Below are 16,954 nucleotides of genomic sequence, written 5' to 3'. Positions count from 1 at the left end.
CCGCAGCCGAGTCCGAAAGGAACCCGAGTGGAGTCCAGGAGCCTCGCTCGCGGGCGGCCCGTGGGCGGCAGCCGGGCTGGGCGGGCGCCGGCGGGGCGGCCCCCCAGTAAGATGTGCGCGGCGCCGCGGGGCGCCCCCCACTCGCAGCGGCGCTCAGGAGCCGGGCTGCTGGGCCAGGCGGCGCCTCGGGGGCTGCTGCGCGCCCGCGCCTAGAGCTGCCGCCCCAGGGAGCCCGCCACGGCCGCGCCCCGGGCACGCTCGGCGGCGCCCAACGATGACCGCTCCCTGGCGGCGCCTCCGGAGTCTGGTTTGGGAATACTGGGCCGGGCTCCTCGTGTGCGCCTTCTGGATCCCGGACTCGCGCGGGATGCCCCACGTCATCCGGATCGGTAAGGGCTCCCCGGAGCCGGGGGTCTCCGTGCGCCCGGGCGGGGGCGGGAACGGGGGGCCACTGTACGCGATCCCAAGAGATTTCCCACCCTCTCTCCACGCTGCCGGGGCCGGGTGACCACCAGGAGCTCGTCCCGGTGAGGACACAGTTCCAAAGCCGGGGTCATGGGCCTTACTTATTGGAGAGGAGGCAGACGGGTTGCGGCGGGCGAGGGGCCCTTGGCGCGCTCCTGGGAGGCCAGAGCTGGCGGAGTGTAGCGAACCGTTCCGGTCCCAGCCCGAGTCGCGGGCGCATTTCCCGGCCACTGCCAGCAGGACCGGCCGCAGACCGAGTTCTGGGACCCGGCTTCTCCGCGAAGCGGGAACCCTGGGGAAGGCGCCAACTTCTCTTCCTTCCTCGTTCCCCGAGGGCCCCTCTCCCCCACCTGGGGCAGGGCTCGAGCGGCCGCGGCGGGGACGCAGGATACGGCTTCGCATGACAAGGGCGGCCGGTCTCCTCTCCCGGTGGCTGCCCTCGGCCTCGGTGGCCCCCGTTCAGCCCCGTGGCGCGGGGCAAGGGAGGGGCGGCCCCCGCTGGTCGCTCCAGCCATCCGTCGCGGTCGAGGCCTCTCCTTCGCCTGGGGCAGCGCAGGCAGGGGGAAGGGAACGACGGAGCCCGCCCAGCGCAGCCAGGGAAGGCGACAAGAGGGATGCGAGTGGATTTTAAAGTTAGCCGAAATCCCTCCGCAGCTGGCGGCGGCCGGCGGGGCTGCGTGCGGCGTTCTGGGACTCTGGCGTCCCCGCGTCTCTTCTCGCCAGAGGCTCTTACTCGGGGCTTTAACTTTGTTGAGGCATCCTGTAGGCAGCGCTCCGGGCTGTGCGGGATGCCTCCGAGTGTCCCAGGCTCGAGACCGCCAGGGCTGGGCCCGGCCTGGCCACGCGGGAGCCTCCGCCACGCAGGCCCTGCGCCCGCCACCAGGCCGGAGACCTGGGCCGCCTGGGTTCGCGAGGCGCCACCACCAGCATCTGGAGCAAGGAGGCCAGAGCTCTGCTGGGCCAGGGCCACCTTCCTCCCCTGTGGCTCTAATCTAGGCACGGACTCTGCGCTGCCAGCGCCGTGAGGGGGTGTAGGGAACCACTGTCGAGCTCGGTTTCCCTCCTTTAGGTTTTCCTAGTAGGCAGTCAGAAATCTGTCTCTCTCCTGGATTCCAGATCCTCTTGAACTGGACATCTGGACGAGGGTAGAGCACAGTCCTCAGCTCTGCCCACGCTGGGGTCTTTCCGTTTATGCCCAGGACCCTGGCAGGCAGACATTGGAGGCAGAGGAATCCAGGCACCCGACTCTGGGGACAGCCCTCGTGACCAGGCTTAACCCTTTGCAGCCCAGTCTGCTCCTGGCAAGACAAAAATATCTCTTCTATCTCTGCACCTTTGCCTGCCCCAGCGCCCAGTTTGGTCACCATTCCAGGAGCAGGCAGCCCCTTAGTAGTGGACCAGTTCTTCCTTTATTCCCTGCTTCTTTCCCTGTTTTTTTTTGTGGGCCTGCATGGTAGGGTGCCCTTGGGAGAAAAGAGGGGGACCCAAAAGGTGCTATGCACCCAGCCCATGCATTGCAGTTCCCTCTTCCGTGGTCCTTCCTCCACAGGGGTGGGATGGGCATGCTCCTAGCCCAGCGTCAGGGGTGGCAGTCTTTGGGGGGCCCAGGAAGAGAAGGAGCAGGTGAGGGAAGCCCCGGAAGGCTGAGCTGAGGAGGGGCAGGATGATGTATCCTCACCCGCTCCTTCTTACTGTGAAATTGACTTGCACTGGGGGACTCCTCACTGCCCTGAGGGGAAGCCCGAAGCCTGCCCGCCCTTTCTTGGGTTCACCGTGTAATATGCAATTAAGGATGGCAAAGCCCTCCTCTCTTCTAATCTTCTTCGTATTAAGCCCCAGGATTAATTAGCGTGTTGGTCCAAGCCATTTATATCCAAGAGCCCTGCCCCATTTGATTCCCAGCCCGAGGACTGGGGTGTTGGGCCGATGCCGAACGTGACTGCCGGAGCTGTGCCAGCTTGGATGGAGGATGGGAAGGCTCTGAGGCCCCTGGGCTTCTCTGGAGCTTCCTGGGGAGCTGAACTTCTGTCCTTCTGAGCACAGGCTGGAGTCTCAGCTGGAGCCAGGGGCTACAGCGGACCTGGCACAGAGAGAGACACACACACAGAGAATCTCATGCTGAAACCCAAACACAGCATCTTGGCTGGGCCTGATGCCGTCTCCCTTTTTCTCTCTCTCCCCACCCCTGGGATCTCAACGCTCTGGCTAGGGCCACAGGACTTGAGGCCTTGGAAATTGGGCTCCGGCGTGTGCTGGGTGCTTCTGGTTCCCAAGACTGGTGCCTGAGCTGGCTGCGCTAGCAGCCGAATCCTTGCCTAGCAGGCAGGCGTCGCCTAGCACCAGCCTGGGAGAGGGGTTTCCTGCAGGTGTGCAAGGGGCTTTCTGGGCTGGGGAGCAGCGTACCCGCTCCCTCTCTTTGTGCCTTTTTTTGGGGGCTGAAATTTCCTCTTAGACAAGGAGATGGATAGCTCAGCAGTGTGACAGAGTGTTCAAACAATCCGTCTTGAATAGATGAATTGCATTGCTCTGTCTTTTTGTAATTGTGTCTATCAGAGGGAGAGGTCAAGGCATTGATTGCTTGGATGGTTTGCAAGTAACAAAGGAGAGTAAGGAAGAGAGCGAGGGAGAGAGAGTAATTGGATTGTAGTCTGCAGGAAAAAAATGATCATTGATTATTTTATATGAATATGTGGAAGATGTATTCTGCGTGTGGTTATCAAGTGTTGCTTATTGAAGGTTTTCAAGGCATATTGTTCAACATTTTATTATTATTATTATAATCGTTATTATTGTTCAGATGGATCCTAGTCTTAACTCACAGAAAGCAGCTTGATGCGTGGGTCCTCTCAGTGCTTCAGTGGCCTCATGTGGGGACCTGGATTTCCTGGTTATGTGACCTAGAAGCTGAAGTGGAGGGGCCCTGGGCTGGGAGCCAGGAGGCCTGGGTTTTCTCCTCTGCCTTCCACCAATTTCCTGAGCCATCTTGGTCAAATTACACTCTCCCACCAACCTGGAGCCTCAGTTTTCCCATCTGTAAACTACTGAGTTGGCCGTGATGGCTGGGGATATTCTGTGGTTTCAAAGTTCCCGTTAGTGCAGGCTGGTGGGGACTGTCAGTGCCATAGTAGGTTTCACGGCTAGATCATCCGTCGTGTTACATACATACTGTAGGATAGAGGGCCAGCCTGGAATTTGAAAAGGGAAACAGACAGTGGGGCGGTAGCTGGGGAGCTCGAGGGGACGATAGTGATCTCTAGCCAGCCAGGTGGGGAGGTTCAGAGCCAAACGACTGCAGAGACATAAAGCAGGTGTGTGTGGAGGGGTGGAAGGTGGGAGGGAAAGGCTGGCTCAGCACCGGCCCCTCGGAGCATCTACAGACAGAGCAAAAGAGTTTCGAGGCTCTGAGCCTGAGCTGGGGGCAGGGGTGGTGGAGAGGGGTGGCGCGGGGTAGCGGGTACTGCAGTCTGTTCCAGGGGCGTGAGGTCCCCTCGCCCAGAGTTCCCAAGTCAGCCCTGTCTGCATCTCCTGCGATCAGTTCATCCAAATGGTCCTGAACGTTCGTCTCCTGAGTTTGGGAGCTGCTATGCATAAAACAATGAGAAATTTCTCACAGTGACTGGTGATGCGCTGAAACATCCCGCCGTGTTGAGCAGACAGACGCTGAATGAAGATCAATAGGGTTTCCCCCCCCTGGAAGCAAATAGCTTCAGACAAGACCTGGGAGTGGCCCAAGGGGCCTTAGAAAGCATTAACTTCAGGAATTTCTGCCTCCACTTTCTAGCCCAGCTGCTCCTGTCAGCCCGGGCTTCCCTCCTTCTCGAGCTGGAGTTTCATTTCTTCTTGATGCCTGCCTTGCATCTGCGCTAAACAGTCTTTTGACGTCAGGATGATCTGGGGTTTTTCGAGGTGGCTGATGCGGGGTGAGCCAGCACAGTGTCCCGACCAGGCCCTTCCAAGGTCACTCGCATCCCCCTGCTGCCGGCATGACAGTTGACTTCAGAAGTCCAGCCCACTGTACTCTTTCAAAAGGGCTCTGAGGAGCAGCTCTTCATCCCACCCTTCAAAACGCAAGGCTGCTTGGCTGCCTTTAGGATCCTTCGTGGGGCCTGTGAGCCTCCCTGTCAGTGCCATTGTAGGTTTCACAGCTAGATGAGTCCCCACGTTCCCACAGGCCCCGTGTCCCTGCCCCAGGAAACAGCCACCTCCGTGGGGAGGGGGGAGGCACAGATGCCCTATGGGTACAAGAACAACCCCATCCTCGGGGGTGGGGGCGTGCAAGGTCACATGCAGAGGAGGCTCAGGGCTGCTCTTTTAGGGGAAGACCTGGTTGTGCTCCACCACTGGGACTGTTTCTGATCTGCTGAGGCCGGGCTTCGTCCAGGCTGTCACAGTCAGCTGCCCCAGCCTCTGCCTCCTGCTGCTTCCGCCTGCACCCTGCCTTGCTTGCTCAGGACCCTCCAGAGGGAACCAAGAGAGCTGATGCTCCCTCTCGGCTGGGCAGCAGCAGAGAGGAGCCTTGGGCTCCCCAGGCCCTGCCTGGCAGCAGAGAGGACTGAAACTCCAGGAGCAGGGCCCTTCCTCTGGGGCCTGCCCCCAGCAGGCCCTGGCTTGTCCTCCCGAGGTGCTTTGGATGGACAGGTGGGCCAGGGGCGGGCCTGGTGCAGACAGGCCTTGGACTTGTTGGCTGGAATAGCTCTTCTCGCAGGTGCTGATTCCCCAGCAGCAGCGCCAGGGGGCAGTGTGCCTGTGCTGAGGTGGCCGTGCGTCTCTTGCCTGGGACCCCACCTGGGTCTGGAGCGAAATCAAAATAGGAAAACAACACACAACCGCAATGCAATGGCCCTGGTTTATTGAGCACTTACTAGCTGCCAGGGACTATGCTTTTCAAACAGTGACTGGTAATGTGACTAGTAAGTGCTCGAGACATGTAGCTGTCGCATTTTTTTTTCCCTCACCATCTGGTTTAGCTTTCACAAACGCCCTACAGACATTATCCTCATTTTGCAGATGAGGAAACTAAGCTTGGTGAGGTCACTTGCCCAGGATCACGTGGCCAGTGAGTGGTGGATGTGGGATAAGAATTCCCACCAGCCTGACCCCGGATCCTGTGCTTTTAACTGTCTGTGTAGTCGGAAGATGGGAAGCACTGATTTTCATAGGCGCTGAGTGCAACGCCCCCTCCCCCCATGGTTCTGGGTGCTGAGTGTGGCCTGAGAGGCCTGGGCTGTATGGGCTTTGCAACATTTAACCCTACCAGTGCCGGTTTTCAGCGTCAGACTGTCCTTGCTGATGGACCAAGTGGTAGTTATGCTTCCTGTAGAGGAAAGGTATGGATGGTCTTTCCCGCCCTTCCCGCATGTGCAACGCACAACCGTACATTGACTACATCCCACCTTGTCCGGGCGTCTGGACTCTGCCTGACACTTTAATCTGAGCCCGAGATAAAGGTTGGACTCTCCCTTGGTTGTGTTCAGTCCACCCACAGGAATCCCTCTACTCTAGAAACTCCAGCCTACATGTCACCCTGGCAGCCACCAGGCTGTCCTCAAAGACATCATCAGAGCATTGAGGAAACCCCAGGGCCCTGTGTCTGTGTCTCCCTCCATCCTCTTCAGCTAGTGGCCTGGCCAGAGAAGGTGGTTAGCAAATTAATTCTTGTCCTCTCTTCCTTCCCAATCCCATCTCCCCTCCAACATCCTTTCCAGGCTAATAGGTTTTATGGTCATTTTATTTTTAAGCAAGAGTCACATTCCAGCCTTCTAAATGGAGCCTGCATGGCTGTGAACTGAGACTGGTGGACAATAGGAGGGTAAAGTCCTCTGACACTGGGCCCAGGAATATGTGTTGCTGTCCCACAGACACTGTGGGTTGGATGTGGGGACCTGGGTGCAAGAGCTGCCCAGTCCCCCCTTCCCCATGCCACGTCTGCAAGAGCAGAGGAAAACCCACGCCTACCCTTCTCCTACACCTTGTTCCTTCTTCCAGGGGACATAGGGAGACTGGGTTGTGGTGGCTGCAGGGACTGACCTGTTCTCGAAGTGGGGAAACTGCACTGCTCAGAGTGCCCACAGAAGTGACAGATTCGGAACAGGCACGATTGGAGGGGTCATGTTATTTTCCAGGGCCTCAGTTTCCCCATCTGTAAAATGGGGATGAGACTTCCTGCCTCACGGAGTCAAATAGATGGGATGTCGTTTCAAAAAAGCTTAGATGCTGTTCAAATATCAGCATTTCTTCTTGTTTTTGTTGGAGGAGGGGAGTCTGACACCAGCACAGGGTGGGACTGGGGTGAGGTGAGGGAGGCGGCAGGGGAGCAGGATTTAAGGAGGCTGTCAAGTGGTGACCCTGCTCTTGCATGACTGAACGTGACAGTGAGCACCTCCTTAAATTTTGTGCCCCAGGTGCCTCACTGGCCTGTACCTATTAGCACCTGTGTTTGTTCTGAAGTCCCTGTTTTCTTCTGCTTCTCTTTGTGCTCCAGACACCAAATCCTAATTGAGTGTGATTGAGAGAGGGGAGAAGACTGGATTGAGGGCCAGGGCACTAGGTTTGAGGACAACAGGTCATTCTGATTTTGCTTTTGTTTCCCTTCAGCCACATTTTATACCTGCTGGACCCCTGAGCACTCGGCCCCCACCTTACCTTGATTTATTTCCTTCAGAATTACCAGCAGGGTCCACACTATCTCAGCGCCAGCCAGGCTCTCCCCTCCCCACAAAGCTCGGGTTCCCACGTGCCTCTTCTTGCTTCCTTTGACCTTTGTACTTTGTTCACTAACGCTCACTGGCCTTGGCTGTAGCTATGCTTGTGGGTATGTACAGGGCTTTCTCTAGTAAAGAAGTTTTTGGAGTCAAAAAATATATTTCATTGATTCTAAGATTGACTCTTTGCCCCACATTTTCACATCTCTGAAATCAGTCTGTGTCTGACATGTCAAGTCCAAGTTTACTTGCAGGATTTTTTTCTTTCTTGGCACCTTAAAACATGATGGTATGTCTCGGGTTTGATGAAATGTGGTGGATCTGAGTTTGAGTGGGAGTCTAACGTGCTAGCTGTGTGACCTTGGGCAAGTCACTTCACCTCTGAGCCTCCATTTCCTCATCCACATATGGTTGAACCTTATAGGGTCTTCACAGGGTTGTTGTGAGGACTAAAGGAGATAAAGTATATAAAGCTCTTTGCACAGTGCCTGATAATAAATGTTAGGAGAAAAAGGATTCCCCAACAGTGGAGGCTGTGTCTCCGCCATCAGGCTCTGAGCTCTCAGGCTCTCTGCTTCGTATATACCCTCTGCCTTGTGCCAGCCTTGTGATCAGTACCCCATGCAGCTCAGTACATGGTATTTGCCCATTTCTGACATACCCATATGCCCAGCAGTGGAATGGATGTCTCCGGCAGCCTGTGACAGTTACCTGCCACAGTTACCTGCTCCCTGCTAGGGAGCAAGAGGGGTGCTCTTCTGAGGAGGCTTCTATATGTCCAGAAGCTCCCAGACTCCTCCTGGCCTGTTATTTATCACACACCTGAAGCCCGCGGGGTGTTGGTCCTTCCCTACATTTGCAGTGTTTTAACTGAAATGTGTTTTGCATGTATGCAGAGCTGGGAAGACCCTGGTTATGGGATGCTCTTGAGGGATTGGTCCAGGGAGTCCTGCTCAGTCCTCTTGGATGTGGAGTCCAAGCTTGCTTCCGGAGCAAGCCAGTGCAGAGAGGGTCTGCAGCTGGAGGCTGGGCCCCAGGGGATAGACACACTGCTGGCTCTGCTGGGAGACACCAGGTAATGAGGCCACAAAAGCGGGGGAGGAGAGAGTCCCCATGGTGATCTTAACAGATCGGAGATAATGAGATGGAGTGATATCTGGGGGGGAGTGGCAGCTTCCACTTCAAATCCTTTGGTGCTATGCTGAATGGTGGTTAAGGAAGGCAGAGGGAAAAAGAGGAGGGAGATGGAGCTAAGATTCCAGTTTGTGTGAAGAGGGTTCCAATCCATAAGATACAATTAAGTCTTGTGCTATTAAAGGGACTGATGCAGACAGGCTGCGATGGAAGGGGGTTTGTAGAGTTCTCAGAACCACTGCAGGGATGAGCTCTTTAAATATAGGAATGAGAGAGACTTCTGCAAAGCCTTCCTGCATCTGCTTTGCAGAACTGAAATATGCTATTCCAAAAAGCCTGCCCAATTGGGCGGAAAAGCAGGAGCAGGGAGCCAAAGCCTTCCCAGGGCTCCAGGCATCACATTTCCTGTCTGTGGTGAAGAATCACAGAATCCACGCTGAAAAGAACCCCAGGGGTCAGTCTAGGCCTCTGCTTCTCCAACATTAACATGCATCAGAATCACCTGGAGCGCTCAGTGAAATACAGACTGCTGGGTCCCACCCCCAGAGCTTCTGATTCAGTGGGTCTGGGTGAGGCCTGAGAATTTTCATTTTAATAGGTTCCCAGATAATGCTGATGCTGCTCATCTGAGGACTACACTTTATTTATTTATATTTTTTATTTATTTTTATTTTTGCGGTACGCGGGCCTCTCACTGTTGTGGCCTTGCACAGGCTCCAGACGCGCAGGCTCAGCGGCCATGGCTCACGGGCCCAGCCGCTCCGCGGCATGTGGGATCTTCCCAGACCGGGGCATGAACCCGTGTCCCCTGCATGGGCAGGTGGACTCTCAACCACTGCACCAGCAGGGAAGCCCAGGACTACACTTTAAGTAGCACTGTTCTAAGTCACGGGAGGACCCCCCCTGTCCCCCATAGGTGGATATCTAGTCTCTGATTGAATACCACCCATAACAGGAAACTCACCACTTTTCAACCGTGCTTTGTTCTTTATTGCAAATATACGGGCCCACTCCGATCTTTGTTGCAAAATTTCCCCTAAAATTGGTTTTCCTGCAGTTCTGGGGAAGGCAATATGACTTGGACGTTGAGAGTATAGGTTCTGAAATCCATCTGTCTTGAGTTTGAGCTCTCATTCCTTCCTTCCAGGCTGTGTCACTTTGGGTAAGTCACCTAACTTCTCTGAGCCTAGATTTCCTCACCTATAAAATGGAGATAGTCATAGATTTGACTTCATGGGATCATTGTGAGAATGAACATGACTGGCCCAAAGGAAATTCTGAATACATTTTAGCAGTCTAACTTGTGGATAAGCTCACAGGTTCTGGAATCCAACAGCCTGAGTTTGAGGGCTGCCTCCATCATTTCCCACCTGTGGGATCTTGGGCAAATTATTTAATCTCTAATAATAATAATAATAATAATAATACCTGCCTTACGGGGTTTTTATAAGGATTAAATGAGTTAATGCACATAATATGTTTAGACTACAGCCATGGTAGGCACTCAATAAATGTTGTCCATTGCTCTTACTATTATGCTTACCCCGCCCCCTGATTCTGGTTTGGATTTGCACCCTGTCCCACAGTGCAACCCTACAGAAATGTAAAGACATTTCTCCGGACTAAAGATAACCAGTACTTTCAGCATGGTGTCCAGAGCTAACCACAGTCCTGCTTATGTATTAAAAACAGGAAACTCATCCTCTCCTCACATCTCAGCATTGGTGTCTACTTCTACACCCCCAGATTATTTCAGGCTTTTCTGCAGCTGTTTCACTCTGTTGATTTATACTGGGCTGGTGGTCTCATGAGATCACAAGGTCTTTTACACAGGCACCGCCGCCGATCTATCACTTCTCTCAACCTCTCTTTGGCAGTTGATCTTTTGAGCCTGAAGGCAGGACCTGTCATTTATCCCTGGTAAATCCTATCGTTGAACCTTCAGGCAGTTATTCTTGCTCTTTGTTTCTGGACCACCAAAGCCTGTTCCCATCTATCCATCCTTGGGAGGTGGGCATGGATTTCACCCTCTTCTTCCTCCTTGGCCTGCTCCAGGGGTTTGTGATAGAGAAGTAAGTGGTTATTGGCCTGCAGTATGGTTGAGGTTGGGAACCACGGATGTGGACAGTGGAGTTTTGTGGCTTCCTTTCTATTTTCTGGCATGCTTCGTGCCATCTGAGCCTGGGATGAGCATGCCTTCCCTCACTTCAGCCATCCTGGCCGTCAACACCTTAGGCAGGAAATGACCAATGTCACAGTCTGTTGGCTTTATTCAGTGGTCTTAGATCCACTACCCTACACTTGAACCAGCTTTGAAATCCCACTGGGCTCCTCGTGCTTTCAGGCCCTTTAGGACCTGCCGTGGTCGGCATCTCCAGACCCATGCACTGTCCCTCCTCGCCTCACACACACTCTCTGCTCCTCTGTACCAAACATCCAAGTCCCCAGAAAGCACCGTGCCTTCCCTCACACTTGGCCTCTGTTCTTGCTGTTCTTTCTGGCTGACTTCTAGTTATCCTTCAGGTCTCAGCAAACATGTGTTGTCCTCCAGGAAGCCTTTCTTGACTCCCACCTCCTTCTGTGAGTCACCACAGCACCCTGAACTTCCTTTGTCATAGCACTTACTGAATTGTAATTCTTGGTTACCTTAGAGCGAAGATCTCTTAGAGAATCTTAGAGACAAGCGTGGACCACAGCTGGCTTATTCACCACTTTCCCAATGCATCTAGCATCGTGTGTGGCACACAGTAGGCGATTAATAACTATCTGTTAAATCAATGAGTGCCTTGATACATACAGTCATTTGAATATAAGTCCACCCAGCAACCTTTTCATTCAGCTCAACACTTTTTCCATATTGTCAACAAGGAATTCATGAAAGACGTTGTTAGATTCTTCTGTGAAGTCAGTGTCCTAATGCTGTCATGGTGGTGGTCTGCTTCATCAGTTCAGCACCTTCTATGCCAAGACCTCTCCCGTGAGGTCTGCTGGGCAGAGCTGGAGTGTTGAGGGGAGTGGGCCTTTCTTTCTCAGGCCTAGAACTCGTCTTTACATCCATTGTCTGGTTCATATCATGACGATTCTCTTCTTGAGAGAGGCACAAGCTGTCGACTTCAAGAAGAGGCAAAAGAAAAGACCGTGATCCTGCTGTCTTTTCTGACCTCTTCCCTCTCTCCTTCCCATTTGCCCCTCAGTATCTCTGCTGCTCCCTCTGGGAACTGAACCACGGAAGAGAACTTCTGCGGTTCCATCCTCAACAGACGGATCACTCAGTTAGCTTCCAGGCAGAACTGCAGCTGTGCCGCTTGTGCTCCCGCCAGCCACAGGTCAGGCTTCTCCTTTTCCTGTTTATGCCACATCATTGGATCCTGCTAGGATGTGTAGACAACAGGTTTACATGACAGGTTTGTGTCAAGTGAGGTGTTGACAGTTACCCTGGAGAGTCGGGCTGTATAGACAGTCAGCCTGGGCCATTTAACCCTGGGAGCATAAACGCCATCCACAGTGGGTTGAGAGAGTGTGAACGTGTGCGTGTGTGTGTGTTTGTGTACTTGTAAGAGACGACCAATGGAAGGGTTGCTTCTCAGGCACAAGCTTCCCAAAGTGGGGCTCAACAGCCATTCTTCATCCCAAGCCTGATGAGTGACTACAGTGACTTTACTTTGGATCAGTGGGGAAACTGAGGGCTTAAGTGATGGTCCCAATTCCCGGCTGACTGGGCTGACCTGTCTACAGAATTTGTGTAGCTGAGAGTGAGGGTGGGACAGGTTTGCAGGGGAGCACCAAGCTTCCCCTCCTGAACGTGACAGGACTGGGCTCTCCCCTGAGACTAGGACCTCCCCTTTCTTGCTTCTCTCCCCAAGGAAACAGGTGACACATTAAATTGAGCAGAAAGAGCCTGTTGCTTACATGGCCATTTTTCCTGCCCAGTTTAATAGAGGTGACAGCCGTCTATTTTACTTGTCTCGTAACATCGAATCAGTAAATAAAATACGGGTGAACTCTCAGGTTTAGTTATGGCTGGTCCACGGGGACTGAGGGCTGGGGGAGAGTTGAGCAGAGAGATTGAATCCCTGGCTTCTTACAAGAGAAGCTGAGCCTTGTCTCTTCCTCTGGATCCAGAAAATCTTCCTGTGCTGGAGAAGGCCAGGCAGACTCATCCCGTTTGACAGTCTCTGAGTCCGTGGAAGAACCAGAACACAATCACAGGTTGGGACACTGAGGAATGAAAAGGGGAAGTGACTTGTGCCACATCCCTTGGTGAGCCATGGAGAAATCAAATGAAAACATGGGTCCCGGGGCTTCCCTGGTGGCGCAGTGGTTGAGAGTCTGCCTGCCGATGCAGGGGACACGGGTTCGTGCCCCGGTCTGGGAAGATCCCACATGCCACGGAGCAGCTGGGCCCGTGAGCCATGGCCGTTGAGCCTGCGTGTCTGGAGCCTGTGCTCCGCAACGGGAGAGGCCACAACAGTGAGAGGCCCGCGTACAGCAAAAAAACCCCAAAAAAACAAAAAACAAACCATGGGTCCCTGACCCACCCCCAGTCTATTAAGAAAATCACATCCACTTTCCTATTACACACACACAAATCTGCACACATTTGAAGCTTTAAATTTGCAGTCTTAAGAGACTAGATTTTTCAGTGTGGCAAAACGGACCTACAAAACCTCTATTTCACATTGAGGGAGAGATACAAATCACATTCATATGTGTTTATAAAAGCTGGTAGATAATGATAACACCCTGTGTAGTCCTGGGAGTGGTGGGGAAATTAAGGTCCACCCCAACCTCTGCTTTCAGCACCACGGAGAGCAGCCAGGCCCTGGGGTAGTGAGTGGGCGCCACCTGCATGCTGATTCTTACAGTGGAGGCGATGTGGTTATTGTGAGGTCTTGCTAAACAGGCATTCTTTTTCCAAATGCTATTCCTCTAGGACGTTGCTGTTCATAAACCAGACTGAGATGTGGAACAGGTACACAGTAGGCTAGTAAGAACTGTTATTTGTGGTCGTTCAAATCGAGTAGCTCACAGTAAAAGAAAATGGAGTGAATGGATAGAATTTTCTCCTTTTTTGTTTCCTCCCACATAATTGTTCTTAAACCTTTGGTGCCTTGTATGGCTTGTCTGCTAGGGAGCAGTAGCAGACGACAAAATGAGTGAACATTCCGTTGTCAAATATCACACCTGATACCAAGCATCTTTGCTCAGCTTGTCAGCATCATCTTTCACATTGCATTTGGTAAGTAGGCTTATGTTATGTATTTTTATCCCGCTAAATGTGATTTCTTAAAAATATTTTGTGTGTTATTATTTCCTGAATCGTGGAGCCATGCATACCTATAATAGAGCCATATTTTATGCTAGTAAATAAAATTACTCCTCGTTCAGGTAAATGTGTCACAGCTTTGTGGCATTCCCCAAAGAACCCCAGCAGAAGCAGGTGCTCCATCACCTGGATGTGTCTGAGAAGCCTTGTGATCGGGCTCCGTGTTGACAAAGGTCTCTCCCAGCCAGGAAAGTCACGCCATGAGCGACCTCAGCATACCTCAGAGAAAGGGGGAGTTTTGTCCATCACTGGGTTACTGAGAGTGGCTGAAACACCTGGACTCGAAGCCAAGGGCATAGGAGGCTGAGAGCGTTAGAAAGATAGAGTCTGATGAATTGGCATTGGCCTCTGAACAAGGAGGGAGGCTTAGGTAAATGGACTCCCAGGATTTAGGAGGCAAGATGGCACCTTGAAGTCATACTGCAGATAGAAAGATCTGGATTGGGCAGGAGAGACGTGGGCTATGGTAGGTACAGAGTAAGGCTACTCCGGGGACCCTGGATTGAGACATCTTAGTGAGAGGGGATTGGGGTTTTTGCTGCTCCTGCTTGGATTCTTAGAATCAGAAAAATCTGCTTTGGAAATGTGGCTATTTTTATGCTGCTTGTAATTTAGTGTTTATTTCCTGTCTTTTTCACATGCTCTTTGGGCTGACTCATTGATTCACCAAACACTTCTGGATCGCCCACTCTGTGTACTGCAGAGTACACAGGGCAGGGGATTGAGGGAGTCTGGGGGGTTGGCTCAGCATCTCTGGACCTGGTGGCATCTGAATGGCCTCATGGTAGGTCCAAATAGGTGACCTTAAGTGGTAGCCATGGTTCCTTGAACAGTTAGGTTCATATAGTTCAGGCTAGAGCCCTGCACTTAGATCTTCCTTGTTCTCCTGTTCTGGGGAGGAGTACTGAGGCTCAGAGAAGAAAAGAGACAAGGTAAAAATCACACAGTAGAGCCAGCTGGGAAGCCACATCTCTTCCCTTTCACTCTTCAGTCCTGCCCTTGCTCCTAAATCATTTCATCATTAATATTGTTCTGAGAGTTTTTCCGCCCCTGAGCTGTCAAACCCCATCCTCAAGCCCCACCCAAGGTTCATTTTGGCCAGTTCTCGGTCTCTTGGTAGAAGTGACTTAATTTTCCTAGATAGCGTGGGTACATGTGTAAGTAGGAAGGAAAAGGTTAACAGGGTTTGGTAGCCAATTTTTCATGTTTCCAAAGGATACGATTCTGTCTCCTTGGTGAGAAAGTTCTTCTTTCTGGCCAATTCAGAGTCTTCCTGCTGCTGTGTAAAACCATCTCATCCACGAGGTGACATTGGCCATTCATGGGGTTTGGGAGGAAACGTCTACAGAGTAAGGTAATTGGGAGCTGGTAGCTTCAGGGGCTTTTTTTCCTGGGGCTGTAGCAAAGAGGCTCTCAGACAATTAAGCTGAAATGGCTGCACTTTCACTCACACGGGTTTGGACAGATTTATAATATTTTCTTTTTTAGAAAATTGGGATTTTTTTTTCATGGAGACAGTGATTTATGGAATAATCAATTTCTTTATCTACCTAATCCATGGGCGTGACCTATCAGTGTAGGCATCAATTTCTCCCAGAGGCTGAGGGGGGAGTGGACAGCCTTTGAGCCTGAGTCACCCAGCAGAAGGCAGCTTTTTCCGGGAGCTAATGTGATCCCAGATCTGGATCTGAGGCCTGTAGTAAGGAAGGGGTGGAGCTCCTGCAGCCTCACTCTTTGAGCAAAGATGCTAATTCTGGGCTTACCTGGTGGCGCAGTGGTTGAGAGTCCGCCTGCCGATGAAGGAGACACAGGTTCGTGCCCCGGTCTGGGAAGATCCCACATGCCGCGGAGCGGCTGGGCCCGTGGGCCATGGCCGCTGAGCCTGCGCGTCCGGAGCCTGTGCTCCACAGCGGGAGAGGCCACAACAAAGATGCTAATTCTTTCTCCTCATCAGTCTTAGCCCCACCCAAAGAGGAGTAAGGTGTAGTATGTGCTACATACAGGTATGGAGACTGAGAGCCAGAGAGGATGCTCAAAGACCAGAGGTTGGAGACGTGAAGTCAGGAGGGGTTATCTCTCAATCTTTGAGGACTGCAGCATAGAAGAGGGGGCAAACCTAATCCTATAGGTCCCAGGAGAGAATTGATGCCAGTTGGGTTATGGTCCAAGAAGGCAGAATTTGGTTCAACACCAGCTGTCTTGTAGTCAGTGATCTTTGAAGATTAAGTGAGATACCTTGGGCGTAGTGAACTTCTTGCTATGGGAGATGTTCAAGAACAGATTGGCCTGGGATGTTTCAGAGGGGCTCTGAATTCCTTTCACTATATGAAATTCTAGGTATCCTCAACTGTGCAGTTAGAGATGCTATAACAATTCGGGCTTTCTGGGTTCCCTAAAAGACCAGGACTGTGCCTGCTGTGGGTTACATAAACTCCATTAAGGCTGAGCTCAGCATGGTGGTTGCAAAGAATATTCTTAAAGTCAGACCCTTCTCTGCATGTCTTCTACAGCAGTTCATCCCTTGGCAGTACCCTTGGGTCAGAAAGGAACCTGGTGGCTGCAGCCAGCTCCAGGGAGGGCCCATCAACATATATGAGCAGTATAATGCCAAATACACTGGCATGCCCGATGTCACTTAATTTGCACGTCTCTCTGACGTAGGGATGGTGACCATCTTTTGCAGATGTAGAAACTGATGTCTGAGGGAGATGGATGGTCCGAAGTCACACAGTTGGTCAAGGTAGAGTTTTGTCCTCTGGTTCACACGTGCAGTTGGTCATTCTCACACGTGCAGTGAGCCTTTTCTGGGCACATGCTGTATTCCAGTCCTCTGTGAGCTGCCAGGACTGCAGGGTGAGCAAGACATATGTAATCCTGGCCTCATGGAGCTTGCAATCTAGCAAAAGACAGACATCAGAGAGTCATTACGAAGGTATCACTTCACACCAGTTAGAATGGGCATCATTAGAAAATCTACAGACTACAGATGCTGGTGAGGGTGTGGAGAAAAGGGAACCCTCTTGCACTGTTGGTGGGAATGTAAATTGATACAGCCACTGTGGAAAACAGTAGGGAGGTTCCTTAAAAAACTAAGAATAGAATTATCATATGACCCAGCAATCCCACTACTGGGCATGTACCCAGAGAAAACCATAATTCAAAAAGACACATGCACCCCAATGTTCACTGAAGCACTATTTACAATAGCCAGGTCATGGAAGCAACCTAAATGCCCATCGACAGACAAATGGATAAAGAAGATGTGGTACATATATACAATGGAATATTACTCAGCCACGAAGAGGAACAAAATTGAGTCATTTGTAGA

General features: G+C 52.2%; 1 protein-coding gene across 3 annotated transcripts in view; it reads left to right on the top strand.

The window, feature by feature from the left end:
- Positions 1 to 274: 274 nt before the first annotated feature.
- GRIK3 (glutamate ionotropic receptor kainate type subunit 3) overlaps positions 275 to 16,954 on the top strand; it is a 234,427-nt gene continuing 217,747 nt past the window's right edge. For all 3 annotated transcript variants that reach the window (XM_060082338.1, XM_060082346.1, XM_060082331.1), the window contains exon 1: positions 275 to 389. In XM_060082338.1, the coding sequence (XP_059938321.1) occupies positions 275 to 389 (115 nt within the window). The remainder of the gene's footprint in view (positions 390 to 16,954) is intronic.

Source organism: Mesoplodon densirostris, chromosome 2 (assembly GCF_025265405.1).
Source record: "Mesoplodon densirostris isolate mMesDen1 chromosome 2, mMesDen1 primary haplotype, whole genome shotgun sequence".
In the NCBI taxonomy this organism is placed as follows: Eukaryota; Metazoa; Chordata; class Mammalia; order Artiodactyla; family Ziphiidae; genus Mesoplodon; species Mesoplodon densirostris.
This window is presented reverse-complemented; position numbering and strand designations above follow the sequence as displayed.